The sequence below is a fragment of the Alternaria rosae genome (genome assembly GCF_020736505.1).
Source record: "Alternaria rosae strain MPI-PUGE-AT-0040 chromosome Unknown BKA58scaffold_4, whole genome shotgun sequence".
Classification (NCBI taxonomy): Eukaryota; Fungi; Ascomycota; class Dothideomycetes; order Pleosporales; family Pleosporaceae; genus Alternaria; species Alternaria rosae.
In genome coordinates, this window is record NW_025763573.1 from 3,173,234 (window position 1) to 3,197,856 (window position 24,623).

At 52.7% G+C, this 24,623-nt stretch overlaps 11 protein-coding genes across 11 annotated transcripts; 7 read left to right on the top strand and 4 right to left on the bottom strand.

The window, feature by feature from the left end:
• The first annotated feature begins 760 nt into the window (after positions 1–760).
• Positions 761–2,512, top strand: BKA58DRAFT_383945 (uncharacterized protein). The gene has a single exon (XM_046170226.1). It carries the CDS (start codon positions 779–781, stop codon positions 2,084–2,086), a length of 1,308 nt encoding a protein of 435 aa, XP_046026939.1. The 5' UTR covers positions 761–778; the 3' UTR covers positions 2,087–2,512.
• Positions 2,513–2,636: 124 nt separating this feature from the next.
• On the top strand, positions 2,637–4,832 carry BKA58DRAFT_383946 (ankyrin repeat-containing domain protein). The gene is made up of 2 exons (XM_046170227.1): positions 2,637–3,011; positions 3,061–4,832. The coding sequence occupies exons 1-2, from the start codon at positions 2,909–2,911 to the stop codon at positions 4,440–4,442; spliced, it is 1,485 nt and encodes a 494-aa protein (XP_046026940.1). The 5' UTR covers positions 2,637–2,908; the 3' UTR covers positions 4,443–4,832.
• Positions 4,833–6,162: 1,330 nt separating this feature from the next.
• Positions 6,163–9,379, bottom strand: BKA58DRAFT_313371 (uncharacterized protein; the record flags this gene model as incomplete). The annotated part of the gene is made up of 5 exons (XM_046167428.1): positions 6,163–8,220; positions 8,266–8,421; positions 8,469–8,876; positions 8,922–9,300; positions 9,351–9,379. 5 exons carry the CDS (start codon positions 9,377–9,379, stop codon positions 6,163–6,165), a joined length of 3,030 nt encoding a protein of 1,009 aa, XP_046026941.1.
• Positions 9,380–9,596: 217 nt separating this feature from the next.
• On the top strand, positions 9,597–10,803 carry BKA58DRAFT_468997 (uncharacterized protein; the record flags this gene model as incomplete). The annotated part of the gene is made up of 3 exons (XM_046175132.1): positions 9,597–10,010; positions 10,180–10,217; positions 10,303–10,803. The coding sequence occupies exons 1-3, from the start codon at positions 9,977–9,979 to the stop codon at positions 10,801–10,803; spliced, it is 573 nt and encodes a 190-aa protein (XP_046026942.1). The 5' UTR covers positions 9,597–9,976.
• Positions 10,804–11,437: 634 nt separating this feature from the next.
• On the top strand, positions 11,438–13,345 carry BKA58DRAFT_165745 (uncharacterized protein). The gene is made up of 2 exons (XM_046165078.1): positions 11,438–12,673; positions 12,738–13,345. The coding sequence occupies exons 1-2, from the start codon at positions 11,893–11,895 to the stop codon at positions 13,307–13,309; spliced, it is 1,353 nt and encodes a 450-aa protein (XP_046026943.1). The 5' UTR covers positions 11,438–11,892; the 3' UTR covers positions 13,310–13,345.
• Positions 13,346–13,380: 35 nt separating this feature from the next.
• BKA58DRAFT_314538 (programmed cell death protein 2) lies at positions 13,381–14,737 on the bottom strand (the record flags this gene model as incomplete). The annotated part of the gene is made up of 2 exons (XM_046167480.1): positions 13,381–14,565; positions 14,615–14,737. The coding sequence occupies 2 exons, from the start codon at positions 14,735–14,737 to the stop codon at positions 13,381–13,383; spliced, it is 1,308 nt and encodes a 435-aa protein (XP_046026944.1).
• Positions 14,738–14,903: 166 nt separating this feature from the next.
• On the top strand, positions 14,904–15,886 carry BKA58DRAFT_314249 (armadillo-type protein; the record flags this gene model as incomplete). Its single annotated transcript, XM_046167469.1, has 3 exons — positions 14,904–15,073; positions 15,268–15,791; positions 15,843–15,886. The coding sequence occupies 3 exons, from the start codon at positions 14,904–14,906 to the stop codon at positions 15,884–15,886; spliced, it is 738 nt and encodes a 245-aa protein (XP_046026945.1).
• A 939-nt stretch (positions 15,887–16,825) lies between these two features.
• Positions 16,826–17,816, top strand: BKA58DRAFT_165737 (uncharacterized protein). The gene has a single exon (XM_046165077.1). The coding sequence runs from the start codon at positions 17,071–17,073 to the stop codon at positions 17,662–17,664; it is 594 nt and encodes a 197-aa protein (XP_046026946.1). The 5' UTR covers positions 16,826–17,070; the 3' UTR covers positions 17,665–17,816.
• On the bottom strand, positions 17,817–18,511 carry BKA58DRAFT_165670 (transcriptional coactivator/pterin dehydratase). Its single transcript, XM_046165074.1, has one exon. The coding sequence runs from the start codon at positions 18,290–18,292 to the stop codon at positions 17,969–17,971; it is 324 nt and encodes a 107-aa protein (XP_046026947.1). The 5' UTR covers positions 18,293–18,511; the 3' UTR covers positions 17,817–17,968.
• Positions 18,512–19,786: 1,275 nt separating this feature from the next.
• BKA58DRAFT_165673 (uncharacterized protein) lies at positions 19,787–21,185 on the top strand. The gene is made up of 5 exons (XM_046165075.1): positions 19,787–20,006; positions 20,059–20,086; positions 20,145–20,401; positions 20,448–20,904; positions 21,001–21,185. The coding sequence occupies exons 1-5, from the start codon at positions 19,938–19,940 to the stop codon at positions 21,072–21,074; spliced, it is 885 nt and encodes a 294-aa protein (XP_046026948.1). The 5' UTR covers positions 19,787–19,937; the 3' UTR covers positions 21,075–21,185.
• Positions 21,186–21,748: 563 nt separating this feature from the next.
• BKA58DRAFT_165922 (phosphate transporter) lies at positions 21,749–23,890 on the bottom strand. Its single transcript, XM_046165079.1, has 2 exons — positions 22,436–23,890; positions 21,749–22,376 (listed from the first exon to the last, which is right to left on the bottom strand). Exons 1-2 carry the CDS (start codon positions 23,718–23,720, stop codon positions 21,940–21,942), a joined length of 1,722 nt encoding a protein of 573 aa, XP_046026949.1. The 5' UTR covers positions 23,721–23,890; the 3' UTR covers positions 21,749–21,939.
• Between the last annotated feature and the right edge of the window lie 733 nt (positions 23,891–24,623).

Sequence of the window (24,623 nt, forward strand, 5' to 3'; positions counted from 1 at the left end):
ATCGTTCGACTTTCGTAAGCTTCATGCAGTGCACCATTGCTATACCCTCAGTTAACTCTTACGTGTCATCAATTTCACGCCATCTCGCTGCATGTGTGCTGTCGGCAATTACATTGGCCCCGAAGCCCGACCTGATCTCCTGTTCTTACTGTAGCACCAATCCCATCACGATGCAGCGAAAGCAATCATGGCCCCCTTCTGTGACAGAGAGCAATCAGATATGGAGCAGTATGTCATCACCTTGGTGTGGTAAGGGCTCTGCGCCGCTTCAACATGCGGCGTCCGGACTTGCGGCGTGGCGACCATCGTCACTCACAAGCTGCCCCCACAAGACCCGGAGGCGGCTCAGTATACTGTTAGGTTTCATCTAGAGATCGTTACATCTCTCCGAAGAGCATACGTGACATCCAACATGCCGAATATGTTCCACATGGTGTCACTGCCGCACTTCGCCACGGGCTTTCCGCAGCAGATGGACACAGAATCCAAGCACTGCCTATGATAACGAAGGGTTGTGACGTAGCTTTGAGAACAGAAATCTGGCATGAGGCTGGATGTGCGAGTTTGTTCTCCGGTTCGAATATGAACACGGGGAAGCTCTGCAGGACGGGATATGCAGAGAAAAGATGGAAGAAGGAGATAAAAGCCACGACTCCTGACCCGACGTCCAGCACGACAGTATTCAAGTCCTATCTTCACTTAAAATCTTCTCTTGAAATCATTTTACACATTACGTCTTTGTATCAAAACACCATAGCCACTCGACAACACTATCACCATGCGTCACTCACTTTCGAAGACGCTCGCTCTCGGACTTTTGTCTGCATACATTCTACACAGTAGCGGCAAGCCTATTATACCGATCGCTCCATGCCAAAGCGAGGTAGATTGTAAAGACCCACACGAGAACACGAATTGGCCTCATCTTGCCCGTACTGATGCTCTTCCACCCGCACTCGACCGCAGAGCTAGTGGCGGAGGACGCCCGAACAGGCCCGATGAGAACAGTCCCAACGCACCTCAGGCGAACCCTCATGATCAGAACAGTCCTTCTGACGCCGGAGACCAGCAGGGCGAGTCTGGGGGGTTCAGCAACGAGCAAGAGACCTCTGGTGGCTCCTCCCATTCGCAGGAAACCGAAGGAGGGTTCAACAACAACAACGGGGATGATACGGGCAATCCAGGCTCTAGTTCGCAACCAGCGGTCCCGGACCCGAACGCTCAACCAGCAAACCCGAATCCAGCCCCGAACTCCAACCCGGCTCCAAATCCAAATCCAGCCCCGAACCCTAATGTGGCTCCAAATCCTAACCCAGCCCCGAATGTACCTGCGGCTAACAATCCAGGTCAGCCAAATGCTGTTCAGTACCAACCCTCAGTAAGGAACAACCACAATCAACCGGCAACAAGCAACGGTCCTCCAATCATTCTCCCGGGCAACATTAAAGCCATCGCTGTTACAGATCGCAGGAACAGCTTCCAGACGATAATAACCACCCACAACCTCAACAACCAGCCATGGTTCTTCTACAGTGGTCTGGATGACATGAAATTCAATGGAGAATACAAGACATCCCTTCAAAGCCATGTCGGGGCGCAAGGCAGCATGCGATCTATGAACGATGTTTTGCCCATGGACGACAAAAGTATATGGGATGAACCTAGCAAACATGATGAGTGGAAGAAATACAATGACGAGCAGGCAAGTGGTGCTGAGCACTATTACTGGGCTGTAAACTCGAAGGCTTTAGGTCAAGCAGTTCAAGGACATGTTTACGTTGCGGTCCCTGGAGGCCGAGGCGTGAACCAACCCTACCCCGACAAAGGCTCGAACTGGTGGACATATGAGCTTCCAGAGCTCACTCGCAATCCCAATGTCGACAGTGTCAGAGTCGTCCCTTTCGTTAAAGACAAGGATAACAACGACGCCGACCCGACGAAGTATATTCACTATGGTCCTGAGACGCAGATTTGGACACGAGGAGACGAGCCGATTGGTTTTCCAGCAAACGAGTATGACCGCCTGGAGAGACCCGGTGAGACATGGGAGAAGCAGCCCGAGGTTGATATACCGAAGGCAAACTAATACGGTGTGGATGTATGGTTCAATCCAGAACTGATGATGGCTTTTGCGCTCGGTCTTTTCGACTAATTGAAAGACTCGGTTTTGGATCGAATGGCAGATCGGATTCGTCTGATATCATGCCTCTTTGCTCTTGTCGCTCGTTTTTGTGTCAGGTTCTTTTGGTTTCTTTTTACGCACTCGTTCTGTTTCCATAGTAGTGAAAATCTTTAGACTCTATAGTTGTACGACAGCCTTCAACATATACTGTATCGTTGCTGGTATGCAGACTAGCCGACGTCGATATTCTGTTCAACACGTTGACTAAGGCAGGTGCCTGATTGTTTGCGCCCGCCAGTGAGTGGTTCCTCTTGACACAATACTAGGCCATGAAAAGGGGTCTTCCAATGGTTGAAAGAACAGTCGCGAGCTCGTTGTAAGACATCGAACATAGAGAGTGGATGAAGCGGGTTCTGATTCCATCAGCTGCAACCCATTTGCTGGCAGGCTTGAGCGCTCTGAGCTTGAGCTAACCTGACTGGGCGATTGAGGGGCTAGCGCTCTGCCAGATTACCTTGCCACTTCTACATCGCCCCATCGCATTGATTGTCTCTGCGATCGCGAAACACGCCTAGTTGCTATTGGCTCATCGTTCGGAAGGTCAGCACCCGGTATGTTGGTGTCTGTGCCACACGGTCTCCGTGCCACATTGGCGAAGTTTCCAGGCGCCTATCTAAGCATATCAGCGCATGAAACTCGTTCTACAATCTGCCGGCTTCTGGTCCAGGTTCAGTTCTTAGTGAGTGTCTTACAGTTTGGAAAAAAAGAACGGAGTTGTACAGCGCCATGAAATTTTTAGAGCTGCCGGGAGAGCTCTTCGACACAATCCTACATTTTGCCATTAATGCCCGTGGACTGAAACGAGGTTTGCGCTTGCGGCTGATAAATCGTACGTAATACCATATCATTCCTTGTTAACTCCCGCTGACAGCTGCCAGATCACTTCGCGCGAGAAATCATACGTGTACTCTATACCTTTCACCTCCTTGACGAATTGGTGTTCAACGAACCTGCTATCCGCACTTGGGAGGAGATATACTTCTTCCAATCATATGCTGAGTATAGGGTACTGCACGAACCTTCATATGGTAATCGATTCTTGAACGACGTCCGAAAGGTGGCAATCCAGATGTTATCTTTGAGCGCCATTAGCGAAACTGATGGAGGCACCATCGAACATGTGATCCATATTCTATGCGCAACGAAACGGCGCTCAAAACCCCTTGGACACCACTGGAAGACGGGATTCAACTCTGCTTGCAATTGGGATCCGGAGGAGTACAACAAACAATGCTTTGGTGCCGCTCTGTGTACCAATAGGCTCTCATACATCCGGCGGTCTGCTACTTTGAGAGACACAATGCTTTTCGACCTTCCCGGCCCCACCACAAGTTGTCTTTTTGGAGAATACAATGAGCTCGCTGGAAGGTATGGCAACGAAGAACTACTGGAGTATTTGATGACGAGCGGAACTCCGGATATCGTCCCGAAGATGCGATCCAGGTTTTTCGGGTTCGCGACGAGAGCCGGCCGGATGAATATCGTTCGCTTCCTGTACAACTTTCGAAGCGCAGAATGGCCATGGGATTTTGAGTGTGATGCGGATGGGAACAGAAGACCACTAGAAAACATTCTCGACGGCGGTCATAATCCTAAGGTCTGGGATTTCGTCGAGACTATGCGCATTGCCAAAGGATTACCACCGGCATCATATGATACCGTTGACATCAAACTCTACAACTGCGCAAAAATCGGCTACCTAGACATCGTGTCGCACCTCGTACGAATCGGTGAGTATGCCAATGGAGATCGAACTAGCATCCTCCATATAGCCGTCAAGTACGCTAGCGAACGCGGCCATGTAGCTATTGTACAGCTTCTTTTAGACAATGGTGCGAATCCAAACATCACTCTCGAAGGTGCAGCGCGCCGCGGTCACGGGAAGCTCGTGCAAATACTGCTGGACCGCGGAGTCAACCCCAGCGAGGCACTTGTCGATGCAGGAAGATACTGTACAGCACACGCTAAGCTTCTGGCGAATGTAGAAAGAGGGCCTTATCTCGACGTAGTGCGGCTCCTTCTTGACGCCGGCGTAGACGTAAACGAAAGCATTGGCAAGGATAGCCCTCTCGCCGGAGCCATCGCCGCAGAACATACATCACTCTTTGAGTTTCTTCTTGAACGAGGAGCGGATCTTCATTCTCCAGGAACAGCAGAGGAGTGTATGCGGCGAGCGAAAAAGGATGGACTGGAGACTATGCTACTGCTGCTCGAAAAACATGGCGTTGATGTCAACGTTGGTTTGGAGGAAGCGGCTTAACGATCCCAGCATCCTGTATCGTTTTCTAACATCACAGAGGATTTGGACGCAGTTCTTGGATCGAGAAGTAAATCAGAGTCGAGGGCGTAAGGCAGACGTTCGATGGCTGGAACCAGTATTGATTTTGATTCAGAGGGAAAAAAACACATTAGATTGTTCTCTAAGCTTTTGATCAGCTCACAAAGAGCCCAGGTATTTTGGAGAACTTGAGTTTCAGGAAGGATAGGTTTCTTTATAGGCAACACAAAGCATACGACTGTACTCCACTGATCTCGGAGACGTCTCTGTCATGCTGCGCTCCATGGCAAGGTTTAGATAGTATATGCCAAAGCTCTTCGCTTCTCCATGTCCACGTGCATGACGCCTTTTGAGTTTTAGAAGGCGGTTCTTCGGGTATATGCAGCGCTCACGATGAACTGATGTTTTCACAAGTCCAAGCAGAAGCACACATGGGAACCAGATTGGGGTTTAAAAGGAACGGCGGAGAGAGCGATTCGACATATCATTTACCGTTTTAGCGACATAGAGTGGTAGCGATTCTGATGCGCGAAGCATAACAGGAACGAGCAGTAGTTTATAGATCCTTCGCCTAGTGAACTGGTCTTGAACGCACAGAACATGTTCGAAGCGGTTTCTGATTTCTGAAGAGAAGAGGAGAAACAGCACGCATCGAATATATCGATGGCCATTTTGGAAAAGTCAGAAGACGCCGCAGCAAAACATCACTTTTCGTGCTATAACTTTTGAAACAATCTTTCTGAAGTATAGATTGTAGAAGTGTATCTCAAAATCCAGTAGAGTATTTATGTATACCCTCAAGCTAAGATATGCTAAGCCTGAATAGTGCACATCAATGGCGCCAGAAGCTACCACTGACATGGAATAGTTAGTGGTCTGTTTTGGAGAGATCGTTTGCTTCGTAGAGAAGAATAAGGAAGAAGAAGGCGGAGCATCACATTGCAGATGTAAGTTGTGTCTTCAGAAAAGCGCGAGCGAGGAGCAGAACACATGTAATCGTAGAGACGTTCTTTTGTTCTGGGAAGGGTCGCTTCTACTTGCACCATCACTCGCTGTTTTGTTGATTTTTGATGGTTTGCGCAAAAGCTGTGCGGAGAACAGGAGAGACATCGCGGTCTGTACTGCAATCTTGTATACTACCACTCAACTGTTGCAAGGTCGTTGTGAAGTTCCACTACTCCAAATTCCTCTGAAAAAGAAAGACCCCGCCTCGCAGACATCCTATGTTCTGGACTCCTTTTTAATACATTGAGGCATCAAGCCCCGAACAGGCCATCATGGGAAGACGTTGAGGTTTTTTTTTGTTTTTTTTGCGAAGTCAGTGTCGCACGCTCCGCCGCACATGGGCTCCGTGAGTTCGGAGTTTTGGAGAACGTTCAACACATCTAGAGTGTCAAGTTTGTTTTTGGGTAATTTCGAGAAGGGAGTGAGTGTTAGGAAGGAAAGGAGGTAGGCACTGAGAAGAGCCATTATATAGATCACTCCAGCACAATTGTTGGGACGCATACCTGGGTCTGTTCAGCAGAGGTATTGCAATGATGATGATGATCATCAGCACCCACCACCAGCACGTTGAGATGGATGCACATCCAATACGCAAATGACACAGGATAACGATAATTGTCCTCCGATTGGAGTATGCGCCATGCAATGCTATCCGACCCAAAACGCCACGGTCTAAACGCCTTGCACCAATGCAACATCACAGCTCCTCCACCTCTCGCTCAACACTACTCGTCCTCTCACGAGCCCTTGACTTCCCTTTCTCCATGCGGAAGCCCACCTCCGTCCTCGCATCATCCGTCAGTCTTCCCCACTCAAGCAACAGCCTGAACATGTAGACTTCCATGTCCTCCTTCCTCAAGACCTTCTCCGTCCACACCTTGCCATCTCGTGCAATCTTCTCTGCAGCCTTGATATGACCCTCCATCATGCGCTTGTTCCTCGCCTCGACGCCATAGCCACCGAAGTAAGCGAGCGAAGAGAAGAGATCGTGTAAGCGAAGATCAACAGGAACGAAGTGTTTCCAGGCAGTCAGGCGGCCTTCGTACCATTCGCGAAAGAGAGCAGCTTTGAAGACTACAGAATTGGACTGTAAAAAAGGGAGAAAGCGACCAGAAAAGCCAGCACCATCTGCGTCGAAAAGGTAGCGGTAGCGCCAGTGCTGTTTGAAGTCGATCGGATCGCCGAAACCGAACTCACGCGTCTGGTCGATGCAGTCCTGGCCTGCACAGCGCGCGATCGGACCCACAAGGCGCACATCAGTCTTCGTCTCGAGAAGTCTCTTGATGTCGTTCGTGCGCTTCAGCATGTACTCCAGGTGGCCACTGTGATCGGGTTTCGGAAGAAGGATAGGTTGGCGGGAGGTTTCGTTATTCAGGAGATGCACGATTCGTTGACGGAGCATGCCTTTCCAAGTCCCATGTGTGGTCACACCTTCCGTGGTCGTCCCGCGCCAGAAGAGGACATCCGCTTTGTCCTGGAAGTGAGGATCAGGAAACTTCTCATCAAATCCATACTTGCTCTTGTCCAAGTAATTCCACGGTGATGGGTATCTGATATCGACGAAACCGGGAGCACGACTCTGGCTGAAAATTGGGACCATGTCATGAGTACCCATGAGACTAGCAGGACTGAGATGCATGCCATGTAGATTGGCGATATCTGGCTGATGGCATGGCTCTGATGATAAGCTCCAATTAGCCACGAATGCGCCCATGGAATGGCCTTGGGTGCAAGTGTGACAGAAGGATCTCGTCTGCCAATGCCGCTCTTTTCGTGCGCGTGAGTCAGGTGGGCATGCGACAGAACCGAAAGTCTCATACGAATGCTTGATGCGAGCGTCGACGAAAAAATGCGGGTCCGTTCGTACGCGGTCCACGTCCAGCCATTTCTCTGCGCGGTCTGCGCTGAAGTCTTTTCCTGGGCGAGACGAATCAGGGGAAGGGTACTGCTGTGGCTTGTCGAGCACATCTCGCAACCGTTCGTACGGTGCAGCCACGCGACTCTCATCATTTAGGTTCAGAGCAAGATCCATATCCGGAAGCGACTCGGAGAACTGCTGAATCATGGCCGCCGCGCCATCCATCATCCAACGATGCGTACCAGGTACATTATTGAAGACCTCCACCTTCCCGCTTCTTATGCGTAGCCCACCAACCCCCTCATGCGTAGCCAAGACAGTGGCGGTACGTAAGCGAAGATCATCGGCGTTGAAGGACGAGAAAGGTGCCAAGTCTTGTTCAATGTTGTCGTAGTCATCAATTATAATGGAGTTCCGGCTAATGGCGAAGTGGTACCACTTGTCGAAATTTGGCGGAGGATCACGGTTGTAACGTTTCCGATAGTGCACAACGGCCTCAGATAGAGATTTGCTCCGGTAAGCCTGGGATGCCCACCGGTCGTGCTGGACTGTCGCGATGTCGATCAAGGTAGTGATGGGATGTTCCAGAACAGGACCTTGCCGACGATATATGACAACACCAATGGAGAAGGCGATGAGAAGCACAATGAATCCGGCCGACTGGTTCCTGCCCAGGCGGATGGGTACTTTTGATCGTATGCGGGTTTCGATGCTGGTATCTGTAACGAGGTAGAGGATGAGCGCAATGGTGAGCAGAGTCAAACACAGAACAAGTCCAACGGTGGATTTTGGTGGAAACGAATAGGAAACGCCGGTGCCCAGGGCTCGGAGAACGCCAATGTATGCGGAGGAAAATGCACCCAAGAGCAAAGCGCTCATAACGCCATACAATCGAGCCTATGGGGTCAGCGACAGGCTACCAGACGGGATATAGTAACATACCGATTTGAGGAAACATAACGTCATAAAGGGTATCATCAACGATAAACGCAAAAGACCAAGGAGATATTCAGACGGAAACGAAAGCATCCACTCGCGATGCTCAGGCATTGCGGGGTATATGATGATGCCGGCGACGAGAAGAACCAAAGAAGATGCCTGTTTAGGGTCAGATGTGTAATGGTTTAAGAAGGCGACTGACGTACAGTAAGAGTCAAGCCTATAAGGAGGTGATTCGAGGTGCCATCTGGAAGATGGATTGTCCAGTCGTCCGTCTCAGAGATGCCATCGTCGATCAGACGGTATGCGATCTGAACGATGACGCAGTCCAGCAAGAAGCCGAGGAACTGAAGGAAAGGAATGGCGGTTGCAGTCGAGTCTGCGATGGGACAGATGTAGTTGGAGGGCAGCGAGCTGGACTTGATGATGACAAGGAAGCTGCTGACAGAGAGCAGGAACGAGGGAATGATGTATCGCGTGGAGCCGTCGAAGATGAAGCTGTAGACGCGGTCGAGCTGAGTACGTGGGCGCATGTCAGTACTCCAGGCGGGGTATTGTCGCTGACTGGGGTGCCGAATGCTGTGGTAGAGGGCAGCGACGAGGGGAAGGAATGCCTATATCAATCAGTGCTGTTGGCGCAATGGGAGGGGTTTGCGCACCAATGCAGAGGGGCCGCTGCACTCAACGTCCTTGGTGACGCGATAGAAGATGGCTATACGCCCGCATATCGCGAAGAGCAGGACGGCCAGCAGCGCGCCGACAGCCCTGACGCTCCATCCTCTCCGCCTTCCTGGCTGGCCTGCCTCTGTCCATATCTCTTCGGCTGCAGGTCTGCTCTGCACCTGGTTCAGGGCTATGGCGATGTATCTTGTCGGCGGTTGCGGTTGTGCATTGCGCGACGACCAGGCTTCAATTGCGACAACGGCGAGGCCAGTCAGCAGCAGGACGATGGCGACGGTGTGCAGCGGCTTGTCGAAGGCGAAGGAGTAGTCGACGGGGGTTGCAGTGCTCAGGTAACCGGATGCTAGGACGAGGCCGCTATTGTCTTGTCAGCTGGTGTGCTGCTGGTAGCCTAGGTTTGTGCTTACCACGGGAAGAAGAGGGCCTTCCTGTCCATGACCGCCGCATTCTTCGTAATTGCGCTTTACAACGGGGAGGGGAAGAAGTATTCGCGACAAGCAGCACTCAACATGGCCTGATGGTAAATTGAGCGACGTGAGAAAGTGGTTGTACTGAGGCCCGCGTCACTTGGAGCACGGCTGCCCGGCACCTGCAGCCATACCAGCGGGCTGTGCTAAAGACCCTCACACTAACGGGAGGTGGAGCAGTCCGTGCCCACCCCGAGTCGAACGTCTATTAGCGGTTCTACTATACGCAAATACGCACCTCTACGAGGCATCCCATGTTTCGTTCTCCTGCGACTCGCTGCGTCGACATCGCAGTCGATGGATGAGGGCACCCTGCAGTCGCCGATCAGACCCTTGATCGCGATCTCCAGGAACCGTCCGCAATTACATCACGCACACGAGGCGGCTATCACGGCAGGTATTTCACTGCTACGCCCCGCTGTGAGACGTGCGCAACTTGCGATCGCCGCTCTTGGTCGCCGTTAGCGGTATCAACTCAGCTTCAATACTTCACCATGATGTTTGCCACTGCGACACCGAGTTCACTATGAGATAGCAGTCGTCATCAGCCCACGCGCTAAGCCAGTATGAATACAGCTTTTCTTGCGAGCGAATGGTGGGGTACGTACATGTCTTCAGATGCGGGAACATGCATGCGCCTCACTTTGTGGTGGCGCCAAGCACACGCGGCCGTCAGCATGTCATGCTCGTATTGCTATGTAAATACAGTCATGATGGTGTCTACTTTGACCTTTTCGCATTGTAATGACCTCAAGACTAATGCGCCTAGAACTCGCTCTCGTGGGCAAAGGAGCTTCTGTCGCGGCAGTGTGTAGCAGAATTCTAGCTGCCGGCGAAAACTGGCCGAAGACGATTACCACATCTGTGAAGACTGGCAGCCTGATGTCCGCAGAAGCGCCGTGGATGCAAAGGGTTCGACGTCTACCGCCAGTGGCTCTACGGAGCTAATTTCGCAACCTCCGACGCGGATAAAGGAGACGATGAACTTCGTTGCATCCGGCTGATCGACGCGCATGTCGTGGGCTACTTCATACAAGACAGCAGCTTCATACAAGACGTACGCGAGGAGAGTGTCAAGTGCGGCCTGAAAATATCGAATGCGTCTCGTTACAATCTCCTTGTTCGTGTATACGAGAACACCAACGGTCCCTGCGCTCTTCGGAAATGCTTCATCGACTTGTGTCTTCTCGTGAATAGACACACGTCAAGCGAATATGAAGAAGTTCCCAAGGATATCAGGAAAGATCTTCGCCTCCGTTTAAGAGAGAGGACCATGGCTTGCGGTAAGGAAGAAGTCTTCATCTTCACGAGTACTGCCGGATATTTCGAACAGGATGAGGCAGGTATTGACAAGGTCGATGACACCAATGGAAATGAGAGCATGGACGGTTGAGCAGGAGAGTATTGATCTCGCTCAGAATGGTCGTCCGAGAAGAATTGGGGTCATTCAAGCAATCAAGCCAAGACATTCACGCAGCCTTGAGAACCCGGGTCGTTAGATAGATGCGGGTCGTATTCTAGGACAGTGCAAGTGTATTTAAAGAGATACTGAACTTACACATAACTACTTGAGCGCATGCCAGACGCATTCGCAAGGTCGGCAAACGTGAGCCCACCCCGTTCAAGGGAAAGACTAGACATCTATCTCCGTGAAGTACAACTATTTAAAAAAAGCTAAGAAGGTTACATTGCCATTATATTTCAAGTTTGTATATTGTTAAGGCAATGTAGACTGTAGGGCATCCGTCTAACTTTTCCCTTAAATAGGGTGAGCCCCTATGGATAGTGTATTCAATCGTCACAACAAAGAAGTCGCAATCAGACACGGAAAGTAGCATAGCGTCTATGCGCAAGGACAATGAAGCGAACGCACCACGTCCACTCTCGTTGAGAGATAATGACCAGCCCGAAGCAGGACCAGACCGCAGTCTGAGTTAAAGGCGCATTCTGTTCATTACTCTCGTTGAGAGAAGTGTCCTGTCGTCCCCGCCAAGCCCCTCGCATCCCTCCCCCAAAGGAAGTTAGTCATCAAACTACCGAAGAACGGCCAGGTTCCTGCATGCGACTAACCAGACATGGCATTGTAAACTTCATCAACCACCCACCACCACTTCCTCCAACCAATCACAGACACTTCGCAGATATGCGCACGACGCCCGAGGAATCCGGGTCGGAGGGTTTGGCATGACCGTCTCGCCGTTACGCACGTTTCTTTCTACCGACGATGGGGCTGAAAGGCGCGAGAACCACGTTAGAACCACGTTTCTATACCTAGCAAGGCGCGGGTGCAGGTGGCCCTGCGTTTTTTTTAAGGCTGACAGGCGGCGTGCGGTACTGGTGTATGCGGTATGTTCCGGGTAAGAATGTGGGTGGAGGTACATATACGAAGCTATAGTACTTTGGAGTAGTGAACCGCTTTGTTAATTTCTACCATCTCTTGTCTGCGTGAGGACTAACTACCAGGACACGCTCGCTCACCGTCATGGTTGCTATCCAACCCCCACCAGCAAAGGAACCGCACATATCCTCCCAACCCATCACCTGGAAGAACTGGTACAAGAAGATAAACTGGCTCAACACAACCCTCGTGATTCTGATCCCAAGCTACGGTCTCCACCTCGCTCGCTCCACACCTCTCACCCTTCCCACCTTACTATGGAGTATTCTCTACTACGCCACAACCGCCTTCGGCATCACCGGTGGATACCACAGACTATGGAGTCACAGATGCTATTCCGCACGCCTTCCCCTACGCTTATTCCTCGCATTCACAGGAGCAGGGGCAATCCAAGGCAGCATACGGTGGTGGAGCGCTAATCACCGCGCTCACCACCGATGGACGGATACAATGAAAGATCCCTACTCCGTGATGCGGGGACTCCTCTTCTCGCATATCGGATGGATGGTACTGAACAACGACCCGAAAGTTAAAGGACGGACGGATATTTCTGATTTGGATAGCGATCCCATCGTTGTCTTCCAACATAAACATTACGGCAAACTGCTGTTGTTCACGGCCTGGATCTTTCCTGCCATGGTCGCTGGACTGGGCTGGGGCGATTGGTGGGGTGGGTTCGTGTATGCGGGGATTATACGGGCGTGTTTTGTGCAGCAGGCCACGTTTTGTGTGAACAGTCTTGCGCACTGGATTGGCGAGCAGCCATTTGATGATCGGAGGAGTCCGAGGGATCATGTTCTCACTGCGTTGGTCACTATGGGCGAGGGGTATCATAACTTCCATCACGAGTTCCCGTCTGATTACCGTAAGTTGATGTTTCCCTTTCGTTTAGCTATGAGAGAGGCAACGATACTGATGCTAGAGGAAAGGAAATGCGATTGCCTGGTACCAGTACGATCCTACGAAATGGCTTATCTGGATCATGTCGAAGATCCCGATCTTTCCGCTGACATACGACTTGAAAACTTTCCGCTCGAATGAGATTGAGAAAGGTAGACTTCAGCAGCAACAGAAGGCTCTCGACAAGAAGCGATCGATGCTCGATTGGGGGGCTCCACTGGCTCAGTTGCCGGTTATTAGTTGGGACGAATTCCAGGCTCAAGCTTCGGCCAAGGGTGCGGCTTTGATGGCCATTGCTGGAGTGATACATGACGTGACGCCATTCATCTCTGATCACCCTGGCGGTAAGACGTTGATCAAGAGTGCGGTTGGAAAGGATGCTACAGCGGTGTTCAACGGTGGGGTATATGAACATTCAAATGCGGCACATAACTTATTGTCGACCATGCGCGTTGGTATTTTGCGAGGTGGACAGGAGGTCGAAGTCTGGAAGACAGGTGGTGAGAGAGCCAGCAGAGATACCAAAGGGCTCGGCGTCGCCAGGGCTGGTGATCAGATCACGAGGGTAGCTGCGCCAGCTACGGCGGCCACAGCAGCCTGAACGATATGAAGTCGGAGTATTGAATTGTTTCTTTCAAACACAGAACTTTGGTATCGTATGTGATCCTCATCTTACTTGTTCGAAGGGACCTCCTCCCATTGTACTCCGACCCATTCCTCCACATATCCAACTTCTCCTTCTTGAACGTCGTTTGGTTTGCAGTCTCTGCTGCAGACAGCCATGATAATAGTGCCCCATTCCATGCCGTCGAGGCTCATCTCATCAGCCTCTAGCTCAGTGATGGCATGTGGTGTCAGTTGAACCTCGAAGACCCTGTCTGCACCACAGGTCGAACATCGAGGGAATCCAGCACCACTTCGTGAGCCTGCTGTCTTGACCTTTGCGTTCGACGAGGAACCATTTTCCGAGTGTGGACCTAGAAGCTTGCCGATAGCGTCGTTGTCGCTGTACAGGAGCGGCTTGCCTTTGTACTCGTAGCGCAACACTTGCTCTGCGTTCTCTCCGATGCGGTCTGCAAATTTCTGGAACGTCCTGTCCATAGACGACTCAAACACCTCTTTGTCTTCTTTCCCACCACCACTGCCGCTTCCTTCGTTGTCTGTGTCCATCCGCACGTTCGCTGGAATCGAGGGCGTTGAAGGGGCATCTAATGTCTCGTATTCGGCGTCTAGGTGATAGTGTGGGAATGGCGTAGGGAAAGCTGAGGCTGCTGGCCATGGCTCATGTGGACGCGGAGGTTGTTGTTCGGAGGGAGGTGGTGACGAGAGACGAACTTTGGACGCGAACGTCTCGGGGAGGGTCGTAGAGGCTTCGTCTTTCTTCTCTTGAGGCTCGCTGACTTGCACTGCGGGTGTGGGAGTCGATGCGCCGAAAGGGTTGGTGCCTGCTTTGGAGAAGGGATTTGATGATGCGGTGCCGTTCGGGTTGGACGAGAACGGGTTCGAGAAGGGATTCGCGGATGTTGATGCGCCGGTCCCATTCTTCACTCCGAAGAGCGACTCGCCAATCTTGGGTTGAGGCTTCGCTTCCTCCTTGACTTCCTTCTTCTCAATTTTGGGGACGCTAGACTTTGTGTTGGCACCTTTTGCTATGCGTACACCGCGAATGCCTCTCACACTGCCCTCCTTCCTTCTACACGGCTTGCGCCGACATGTCCAGATGTAAAGTCGCCGCTCGTGGCCAGGAAAGTTGTCGGGAAGATCGCCATTGAGTTCGAGGAGGAGGCTGAGGTAGCCATTGCAGACTTTACATTTCGCTAAGGCGCCAGAAGGGGGTGTCTTCTCATCTATCCAGCCCTACTATAGTCGTTAGAAAGACGCTCGGCGTGGTTGGTCATGTGCGTACCGGTGCGCCTCCAATGTGGGAAATCGCGTCGCCCGTTGCTTCCCTCGCTGCGTATCCTAGCAGAACATTCGTCTCGGTATAGTCGCCTCCATCGTCCGAGGAATCACTGTCGTAAGGTGCCATCTCAGTGTATATATTCCGCGATTTCCTGTGTTGATGGCTTTGGCGGGGTCTAACTTTTTTGAAGATGACGCGGGGCTGCTCGGTGGCCAATGCGCCTTTTGTCGCACTGAGCGAATTTGACCAAGCCTGCAACACCAACTCTTCGTCGCTCATCCACACAACCACCATGGGCGCCCCTTTCGACTTCGCGCCTGAGCGGCCGGATCACATGCAGCAGATCCTCGATGGACTGGATCGCTACAACCCAGAGACGACGGGTGTCTTCCAGGACTATGTCATGCAGCAGTGCGAGAACCAGACGTACGACTGCTACGCCAACCTCGCCCTGTTGAAGCTGTACGTGTCCCCCCGATTCTTCCTCTTATGCTACAAGATGAATAAACAACCACAACGTTTCCTATTACCCGAGGGATGGAGCATGAATCACTCCCCCGCTGAAGTTTATTATTAGCTCTATCTGACAGCTTTCTCCTGACATTGCCATTGTACTTCAACTATTATCGTTACATCTGCTAACCACGATAATCCAGCTACCAATTCAACCCACACCTTGCCCGTGACGAGACCATCACCAACATCCTCGTCAAGGCTCTCACCGTCTTCCCCAGCCCCGACTTCTCCCTGGGCCTATCCCTCCTCCCTCCACACGTCCTAGCTCCTCTTTCATCTTCATTACACAACCCAGCTGCTGGTGATGCGCCGCTATCAGAAGCTGTCCAGAAGCTCAACGAGCTGAGGAATCTGCTCGAAGGTGCCGACTACTCTACCTTCTGGTCCACACTAGACTCCGACGACCTGTACGCCGACTTGATTGCCGACGTCTCAGGTTTCGAGGAGCTGATGCGCGTACGCATCGCCGCGACCGTCAGTCAGGCGGTGCGCGAGGTCGACCGCAGCATTCTCGAGTCGTGGTTGAACCTCTCTGGAAGCGAGTTCGACAACTTTGTCGGAAGCGTTTGCGGATGGAACATCGATGGTGCCAAGATCAAGGTGCCCATCAACAAGGACAACGAGGCTAAGGGCACCGTTGTCCGCGAGAACGTCAAGTTTGATCGTAAGTCTATGAGCACCATAGGCGTTGAGTCGCTGCTAACAAGCCTATCAGAATTCGCAAGGGTCATCAAGAGGGCATACGAACAGCCCGCATGAGCGACACGATTTATAGTATGACGACATGAGGCTACGGTTTGCACGGTCGGCGTTTGAGGCGGACATTACAACTGCATCAGTATGCGACAGAAGCGTACCAGCCGGTCTTCGACAACCGCACAGGTTGACTTCGATGGCTCGCTATATACCCCAAAAGTACGCCGCTATGAGCAGGGCCCAGGAGCATGAAATCTCCATGGGCTAACAAAGATCCAATCACATAAATCCGACAAAGTTTACTGCTTCTCCTTTCCTTCTTTCGCAATCTAGATCTCCTTTCCGTTTCGCTTCTCGCAACCCAGTCCCTGTCAGAATACGGTGGAAGACGATCCTATAGGCTCGGAGAATCCTGACCTAAGCTTCCCACACTCGCCAATAATCAGCCGCATGTCTATCATTCGTTATTAAAATGTCCGACACCTGGAGCAGCTTTTGGGTTGTAACATGGTGCGACTGTCGAATTGAATTGTACTGCGATAGGGAGTGGTGCCAAGTCGATGCGCAACGGCCCCGTGAATTTCGCTTATGCGTACGCCACCTTTGCCTCTTACCAACCGTCCAACCCTGTCAACAACAACACCAAGGACTGCTTCTACGTGTTTACCATTGCGGATTCCAGTCGATAACAATGTGGCTCGGCGGGTTAGCTCCTTTCGATCAGGTTTTGACCCTGACAGCTGAAGCTTGTTCGACATGATCACAGCCTGGAGTGTGCTTTTTGTGTTGAACTATGCAACGCGAGCCTGCGATGGTATATGGTTGTGGTAGGGTTCGATGCCCTTCGCGGAATTCCTTACCTTGACCTCTACCTTCACCTTCGTTTGTTGCGCTTTGAGAGAACGGGAGCTCACATTCCCCCTGTTTTTACCAGTAACATTGCGAGCTCACATGCCCGTCCACGTCACACACACACAATATACACGAAATCTCCGCACAACAGTCTAAAGACCGATCCTACCGACTTAGAACAATTCAAGTCGAAGTGCGCTGGTAGCAACCTCTAGCTCACGTCACACGCGACTTCCCGACAGGTCTTACTCGTGACCGCCTCAGCTCAGCTGCTTCAGCTACCTGCAGCTTACACGGAGCTGAACATTCCATCAGTATTGACTACGCTCAAAAAGCGACTCAAAGTCTGCAAACTCGCCCAGTTGTACGACCTTACCGAACATCGATAAAACGTCATGGTGGCTCTCCAGGAGTTCTTACTCTTTATTGTGTGCGCCATCCTCACCTTCGCGACCGCGCAAGCCAGCCCACTATCATCACCGCAGCAAGCGCCTTCTACCAAGCGCTGCACGAATGCCGTTGCCAACCCCTCTTTCGAGATCCCCGTGCTGTCTCCGTGGATGGATATGGTAACCGGTTCGTGGTACTCTCGCGGGATATCCACCTCCCCTACAGGCGGACACTCCGGCAGTAATCTCTACGCCGCGACATCAAATAGCTCAGCGGTCCAAGCTACACTCACGCTGTCGCAATCCTACATTAATATTCCTGTCGGTGCGACAGTCGATTGCTCCGCGTGGGTTACAGGGAAGAGACCAAATGGGCAAACGCGCGTCGAGATCTTCCTAGATCAAGTCAGCTGTGGAGAAGTAGTACACATGGGGGCTGGACAGGAAGGCTGGACGAAGGTTGGAGGGAAGGTTCAAGTGCAAGATGTACCTGGAGACGTCGGTCATTCGGTTGCCGTCAGTGTGCAGGGCGATGGCGTTGAAGATGAGGAAGGCTGGAGAGTGGCTATTGACGATGTTGGTGTGATGGTCGGATGCTAGATAGGCGAGAATGAGTGGCATGAATCAAGTGATCAGGTCAGGTTGGGTGGAGAGAAAACTGGCATAATTGAAGACAGTACACGGGCCAAGACAGATGAATATGTTTATTGAAGAGCAGCCACTGCTGACTGAACTTGATCTATGAGAGACAAGGAGAAAGATGCGGAGCTTTGATATCCCCAAGGGGCGAGACCGAGTATCTTACTAAAGACTACGCGCTAGCGGTCTGATTTGGCAGCTGCATTACACTGGACAGAAGCATTACTATTACCCGATCGACGATTAATCGCGATCTTCAAACACTTCAAACCTCCGGTTCTTTCAATCCAATCTCCGCCGCCTTCCGGTCACAGAATTCCGCCATGTCCACATCCTTGATACTCAGTCCCTCGGGCTTATGCGTAGTCCACTCAACCGACACTGTATTATACATGTTCGACCAACTCGGATGATGCTTCTTGATCTTGCACTCATCTGCAACGAGTGACATGAACCGCCAAGCCTTTGCGAAACTGGTAAATGTGAAGATGCGCGTGACACTCTTCCTTGCAGTGTTGATTTGCCATGGAGGAGAGAGTCTGTTCACTCGCTCGGGCAAGTCAGCGGGTTGGTTGGCTGCGTAGATCATGTCATATGCTGCGTCTTGTTTCGGCTGCGCTGCCGGACTAGATGACGGACGAGAGCCAGTGGATTGTGACCGGAACCCCGTTGTAACGACTGCGTATCCCGCATAAGCTAGGGATGTAGCTTGTTGCGGCCGGATTTGCGTCTTGCAGCGGGTCAGCAAAGACGTTTTGGTGCGACAGTGATGCTGGCACAACGCTTGGTACGATGGACTGTGATTCGATGGTCAGATGGGTGTGAGTTCTGAGTCATCAAAGCATGTGCTCGGGGCTTTGGTCAGACGAGGGAGTGGCACTTTTATCGGTCGCGGAGTACTAGTTGTGTTTACTTACGGGATGGCCCGAGTGAGATTCTGGAGCCTTGTCATGATGTAAATGGACTTTGGTATTGATGTGGGGTTCAGATGCCAGCCAGCGTTCATGGACGACCGCTTGTTCTTTGTCTACAAGTGATCTAGGAATGTTTTATTCGGATTAGACGATAAGAGAAGGATGATTGATTGCGAGTTGCACGACAGATGCAAATGCGATGCATAGTGAGGAGCGGAGTTGGAGTGAGAGCTAGCTGCTACGATACGCCTTGCAAACGCGCATGGACCAAGGGTCTTCATGATTGCCCAACGACCATGTCCAACGTTTTGAGAAAGACAGTGAGAGTTGTGTAACGACAAGACTCGTGCATGGAACTACATGGGATGGAATGAGTATCACAAGGTTCTTCCTGACAGCCATCGGCTGATGCTGCACATGCGCTTAGATGGGCACACGAGAATAGCAACTACTGATCAACGCGGCAAGTCATCAACGTAGAGACATTGAGGGAAGGCGTACTGAAGCAGCGATCAACCTATCTCAGAGCGCAACAAACACTCCATTCGGTCCTTACGGGAGCTTCGGATCTGGAGACACATACATCCGACATACACTCTGTAATCAAACCAGTTAGACTAGCCCGTAGAGGACTAAGGTGTGTTTGACGGCTACCAGAGGGTCGGGGTCGGGGAATTGGTCAGCATCAGCGTCGCAAAAAGCAGGTAGCTGGTGGGATGAGGTAGGCAGGCGGTCGGAAGCCAGCCGAAGCCAGACAAAAACGGCGACAGGGCGCTGATTTGCGCAGCGTGAGATGGGGCGAGTCGTGATGGCGAGAGGGGAGGGCGTGTGCCATGGATTGCATTGTCCTTCTGCTTGAGCGTTCCCGAGGCCGACCTTGCCGCCCTGCTTTGTATATAGCGCGCATCGCCCTCTTCTTAGTCAAAGCTGCGTAATCCACTCGACCAACTGCATCATCACGATACAGGTGAGCTGCCCCATCGTCCTACAACCCGAGGCGCGCAACCAAAATGCCGTCGCAACACTGCGCGCCTGTCTTGGCGCTGGCGAGCGCTGAAGCTGACTCTCACAGCACAGGCGCGCTCATTTCACGCACTGCAGCCTGCCATCTCGCACCACCACCTTGTCGCGACGTCACCACCGCCGCCGGACCACGCCCGAGAAGCGCTTCCACCCCGTCTGCTGCGAGCTGCCTCTCTGCGCATACCCTCCCGGCCTAGCCCAAACCAGCGACACAGGATCCCAGCCCCAATTCCCACGTTGCTGTCTAATCAACGCCACAACACCCTCGCTGCGGTGCTCCCGTGCGACGCGCCTTGAATGAGCCAAACTCTGGATCCCTCGATCCAAGCTAGCACTGGCTATAACATGCAGGCATCTGCCGCTCAGGTAAGCTGCGCTGACTGTTCAGGCCCGTTGCGCTGCTGACACGCCAATTCAGGATCAATCCAAGCCGACCATAGAGATGAGTTAGTGCCCCGCGCATCCCTACCCTCCTGCCGATTACTAACACGTATCGTCGCGAAGGCTTAAGAGAACATCTGCTCGCTGCTGGCGCTGGACAGCCCGGCGTGCAGCCTCTCCCCCAGCATTCCCCACACACCCAGCATCCCCAGCACCCGCACACTGCTGGCCCGCCACACGCCATCGACCCGGCCATTGGGGGCTCCGCCTACGACATGAGCGCTGGCGGCCCCGACGACGGGAACACGAGCGAGGGTCGCTCCAAGGGACGGAGAGAGCTGTCAACATCCAAGCGTGCTGCACAGAATCGCGCCGCCCAGGTACATGCAACGCGCGCATTTCAATGGCACAAGCTAACACCACCAGCGCGCATTTCGCCAGCGTAAGGAGGAGTACATCAAGCAGCTGAAAGACCAGGTCAAGGAGTTCGAGCAGCTATGCGAGCTGTACAAGACGCTGCAAACCGAGAACTACCAATTGCGCGACTACATCATCAATCTGCAATCGCGACTACTCGAGACCCAAGGCGAGATACCACCTGCGCCGGCTGGTGTAGACCTCAATCGCCCCCACGAACAGCCAAACCTGCACCAACAACCGCAACCACCACAGCCGCCCCAACAACCCGAGCAACCACAGCAGCAACAACAGGGCTCCAACAACAACAATGGAGGACTCTCGGAGCGCCAGATCGGCGAATTGCAAATGGCAGCGCAAGCTGCAGCAGCCGCCCAACACGGCGCATCAGGCAACAAGCACACCAGCTCTGAAGGTTCGTACGACTACGCCGAGAAGCGCCAAAAGGTCGACGAGCCACCGCAAGGTCAGCAGCACCCTTCGCCGTCCTCTTTCTACCCCAACCCAAACGCTTATTGAAGATGAAGCAGCCGGTCCAATCCATGGCTTACCAGCATAGTAGGCTCAGGTTCTTCCGCCGCAGATTACGACGCTTTCGTCAACGAACTCCAGCAGTCGAGCAAGCAGACTGTGTAAGCGCATTACACATACCCCCGTCGTGTCTGCCCATCTCCTGCTCATCACCTCTTATCGCTATTGTAATTCGCTTCCCACCCATCTTTTCTTCCTCGCTTTATGATGTAATGCATAGGCCCTGAAGCCTGTCTTTCTACGCTCGGGCCGGCGGTGTTTCTGTGCTGGGCGTATGGAGTTTGTGTGTCGTTGACACACTCACCACGTTTTTATTTCAGTGCCTGTATGGGTCAGGGTAGACTGGACCATACTTGTCGCTGCTGTTTTAGGGGAATACCAATAGTCTTTTGGTGGCTTCGAGCTGCGTACACCCCTATATCTTTGTGTTTACTCCGTGAGACTTTGGTGTTGCTTGCGATCAAGTGTTGTCGAGCGTGTTCACTGATGTCTTTTCGCGCTTCATGGCTCAAGTAGGCTTGAGTTTGCAGTGGTTAGTCTGGAGTAATACGGCATCACAAGAATAGCCCGAGTCATGTTTTCATGACCCGTCCTCGTCCTGCCCTTGGAGCTTGGTTTGTGTCGGTTGTTACCAGATGTGATATCGCAAATGGCGTTTAGTAATTCATTGCTGCCGAGCAATTCGCCGAGCGGAGGCTAGTGTTGAGACGACGTCTCTTAGTCAGTTGTCAATAACAAGTTCAACTCTGGGACTTAAAACAAAGAGCCACATTCTCTGAACCGGCAATACACGATAAACGTTCGTCACACGCAACAGGTTCTCAGGAGACTCATAGTGTGTACTCTATAGATTACAATTTGGTACATTAAACGATTGGTATCATACTCCATATCATGCCCATCTACGCATTTATCGCATAACAAAAAGGACCTATCAAACTGGCCAAGGAAAGAAAGCTCAAGCAAACATCTAGAAATGGGGCGTGTTAAGCGCCATAACCATAAGAAGACCGGAAATAAGACCAGCACCAGGCAGGGTAATGATCCATCCGGAGAAGATGAAGCCGACCTGCTTCCAGTTGACAGCCTTGAGGTCGAAGTTGCAGAGCGCAACACCAATGGTGGCACCAGTGAGACATTGCGTGGTGGAGACGGGGAGAGCGAGACGCGAGGCGAGGAGAACGGTGATGGCGGCGCCGAGCTCCATGCTGAAACCACGGGTGGGCGAGACTTGAGTGATCTTGTTGCCGAGTGCGCGCACAATGTGGTAGCCGTAGAACCAGAAACCGATACCGAGGAGGAGACCCGCGACGACGAGGATCCAGATGGGGGTGTCGGCTTCCTTGGTTACGACACCAGTGGTGTAGGTGTTGTAGGAACCGACCCAGGGTCCGACAGCGTTGGCAACTGTGATGTCGAGTTAGCATCTGTGTGTGGAAATGAGGGTTTTGGGAACTGGGACTTACCATCGTTGGAACCGTGGGCAATAGACATCATCATGGCGGAGGCAACTTGGGCGTAGGTCCAGAGATGCTCGACGCGGTTATCGTAGACAATAGCGCGGGAGTGGACATCGGCGAGATCCTTTTGGGTAACGACATCGCGGGAGACACCCTGGAGAAGGATGAACTTGGTCCAGTTGGCGATCTTCTTGGGGGAGTAGAAGGGAAGGTGCTCGACGGGCTTCAACCAGCGCTCCTCAGGCTCAGGTGTAGCAGGGACAATGTGAGCAACGGCGCCATCGCGGGGCAGAGGACGGGAGAGGCCGCGGCCACCCTCAACGTCAATGTTGTCGCTGTCGGAAGACTTGTTGTCGAGGGAAGTAGAGTGGCCAACAGCCTTCTCGCCCTTGAGTCCGTCGTTCTCTTGAATCGGGACAGGGGCAGCCTTCGCGTAGTAGTCGGTGACGACCTGGTCGCCCTTGCCGGGGAAGTAGATGGGAGGGTTCTCGCGGTAGAGAAGGGGACCGAGAGGGATGTGCCACGCCCTCAGCCTGGTGTCACCCTTGACAAGGCGGCGGGTGAAGTAAGGGATGAAGAAGATGTAAGAGATGGCGAGCATGCCGAAGAAGACACCGAGAATGATACCGCAGGCCTTGCCAGCACCCATCTCCTCAAGAGACTCGCCGTTTGGCAGCTCGTCGATGATGAAGAGGGCGAGAACACCAGCGGTGAAAGCCAGGTAGAAAGGAATCAGGCGCATGGCCCACTTGAAGGGGTCCTTGCGGTTGTGAACACCGAACTTGATGGTCAAGAAGAGAACAGCGGCGAAGGCGGCGGACAGGAAGGGTGCAATGACCCATGAGGCAGCGATCTGGGAGATGGATCCCTTCTTCCAGCCCCAGCTGAGAGGAGACTGAGCAGCAATACCGGCACCAGCGAGAGCTCCAACGACGGTTTGGGTAGTGGAAACGGGCATACCAGCGATGGTAGCGACAGTAAGGAAGACGGCGGATCCGACCTCGGCGCAACCCATGGCAAGCATGAGGGTACCGGGTACAGGCTTGAAGGTGTCGAGGGCGAAGATACCGCTCTTGATGGTTCCAGTGACTCGCGATCCGAGAGCGACAGCACCGAGAAACTCAGTGAAGCAAGCCAGAATACCAGCCTGCCACATCTTCAAGGTCCTCGCAGCCACGGATGTGGCGTAGGAGTTGGCGACATCGTTGGCACCGTTGGAGGCAGACGAGGCGACAAAGGCGATGGTGGTGATCGCTAGGATCCAGTCGTACTTCTTCAAGGCGGGAGCCATTGTGGGTGAAGTTGGGCGAGCAGTAGCGCCGGTTGACTAGAGAAGCTGAGGTATTGAGAGATGTCCTGACTGCTTGGTGCGTCGAGTGCAGGGGAGTTTAAGTACACAGCATACAAACGGAGGCGTGGGATCTTGGCGGCGCAGATGACATTTCACTGTAAGTGGACTTTTGTGGACGCCAGACGGTGTTGCCTGCCTGTTCGAGGCGCGGTGGATCATCGAAGCCACAATATCATGCTGTTCGGCTCTGGCCGTGGTCCAAATGCCCAGCAGCACCTATTTTCCGGACCCTCAGCGTCGCTCCGGGGTGAGCGTTCGGGTGCAGGAGACATGTGATTGGTCTAGGGGACCCCCAGGCCTTGATCCACCCGCTTGGCATGTTGGTGTCGCGTTAAGTCTCCACTGTGTCTTGTCGCGGGTCTTCGCCATCGCCTTGGTGTAACGAAGTGAAGGTGAACGAACGAGCGTTCGACGCTGTACCACGTTCCCTTGGCGCCCAGTCCGCCCAGCCCCACGCCAAGCTCGTCCTCCATCCTGCGAAATCTCTGATAACCCCAGATCGCTCTCTCCACCGCGAACGCCGCTAATTCTCTATCCAATCACATTGCGTCGTTTTACCTCGTGGTAGAACCACGCTCTCACAGCGTGCTACGAGATTGCGGATGGCAGAGCGTGGTATCAGCATTCGCGAACTACGGTGCCGCATAACCGCGTTCCCGTCCGTCTAAGTAAGCCTTGCAAGGATTGCCGAGGCAACCTTCGTCGAGCTTCGGTGGTTACCATGTCTTGAGGCAAAGTCTTGACAGCCAGTCCAAGCCTTCCATTGAAGACATGTGCCCTGTCGTCTAGCAATGCCCGTCGGGACCTGCAAAGAAATAAGGCATTCGGGCTGACCGAGTGGGT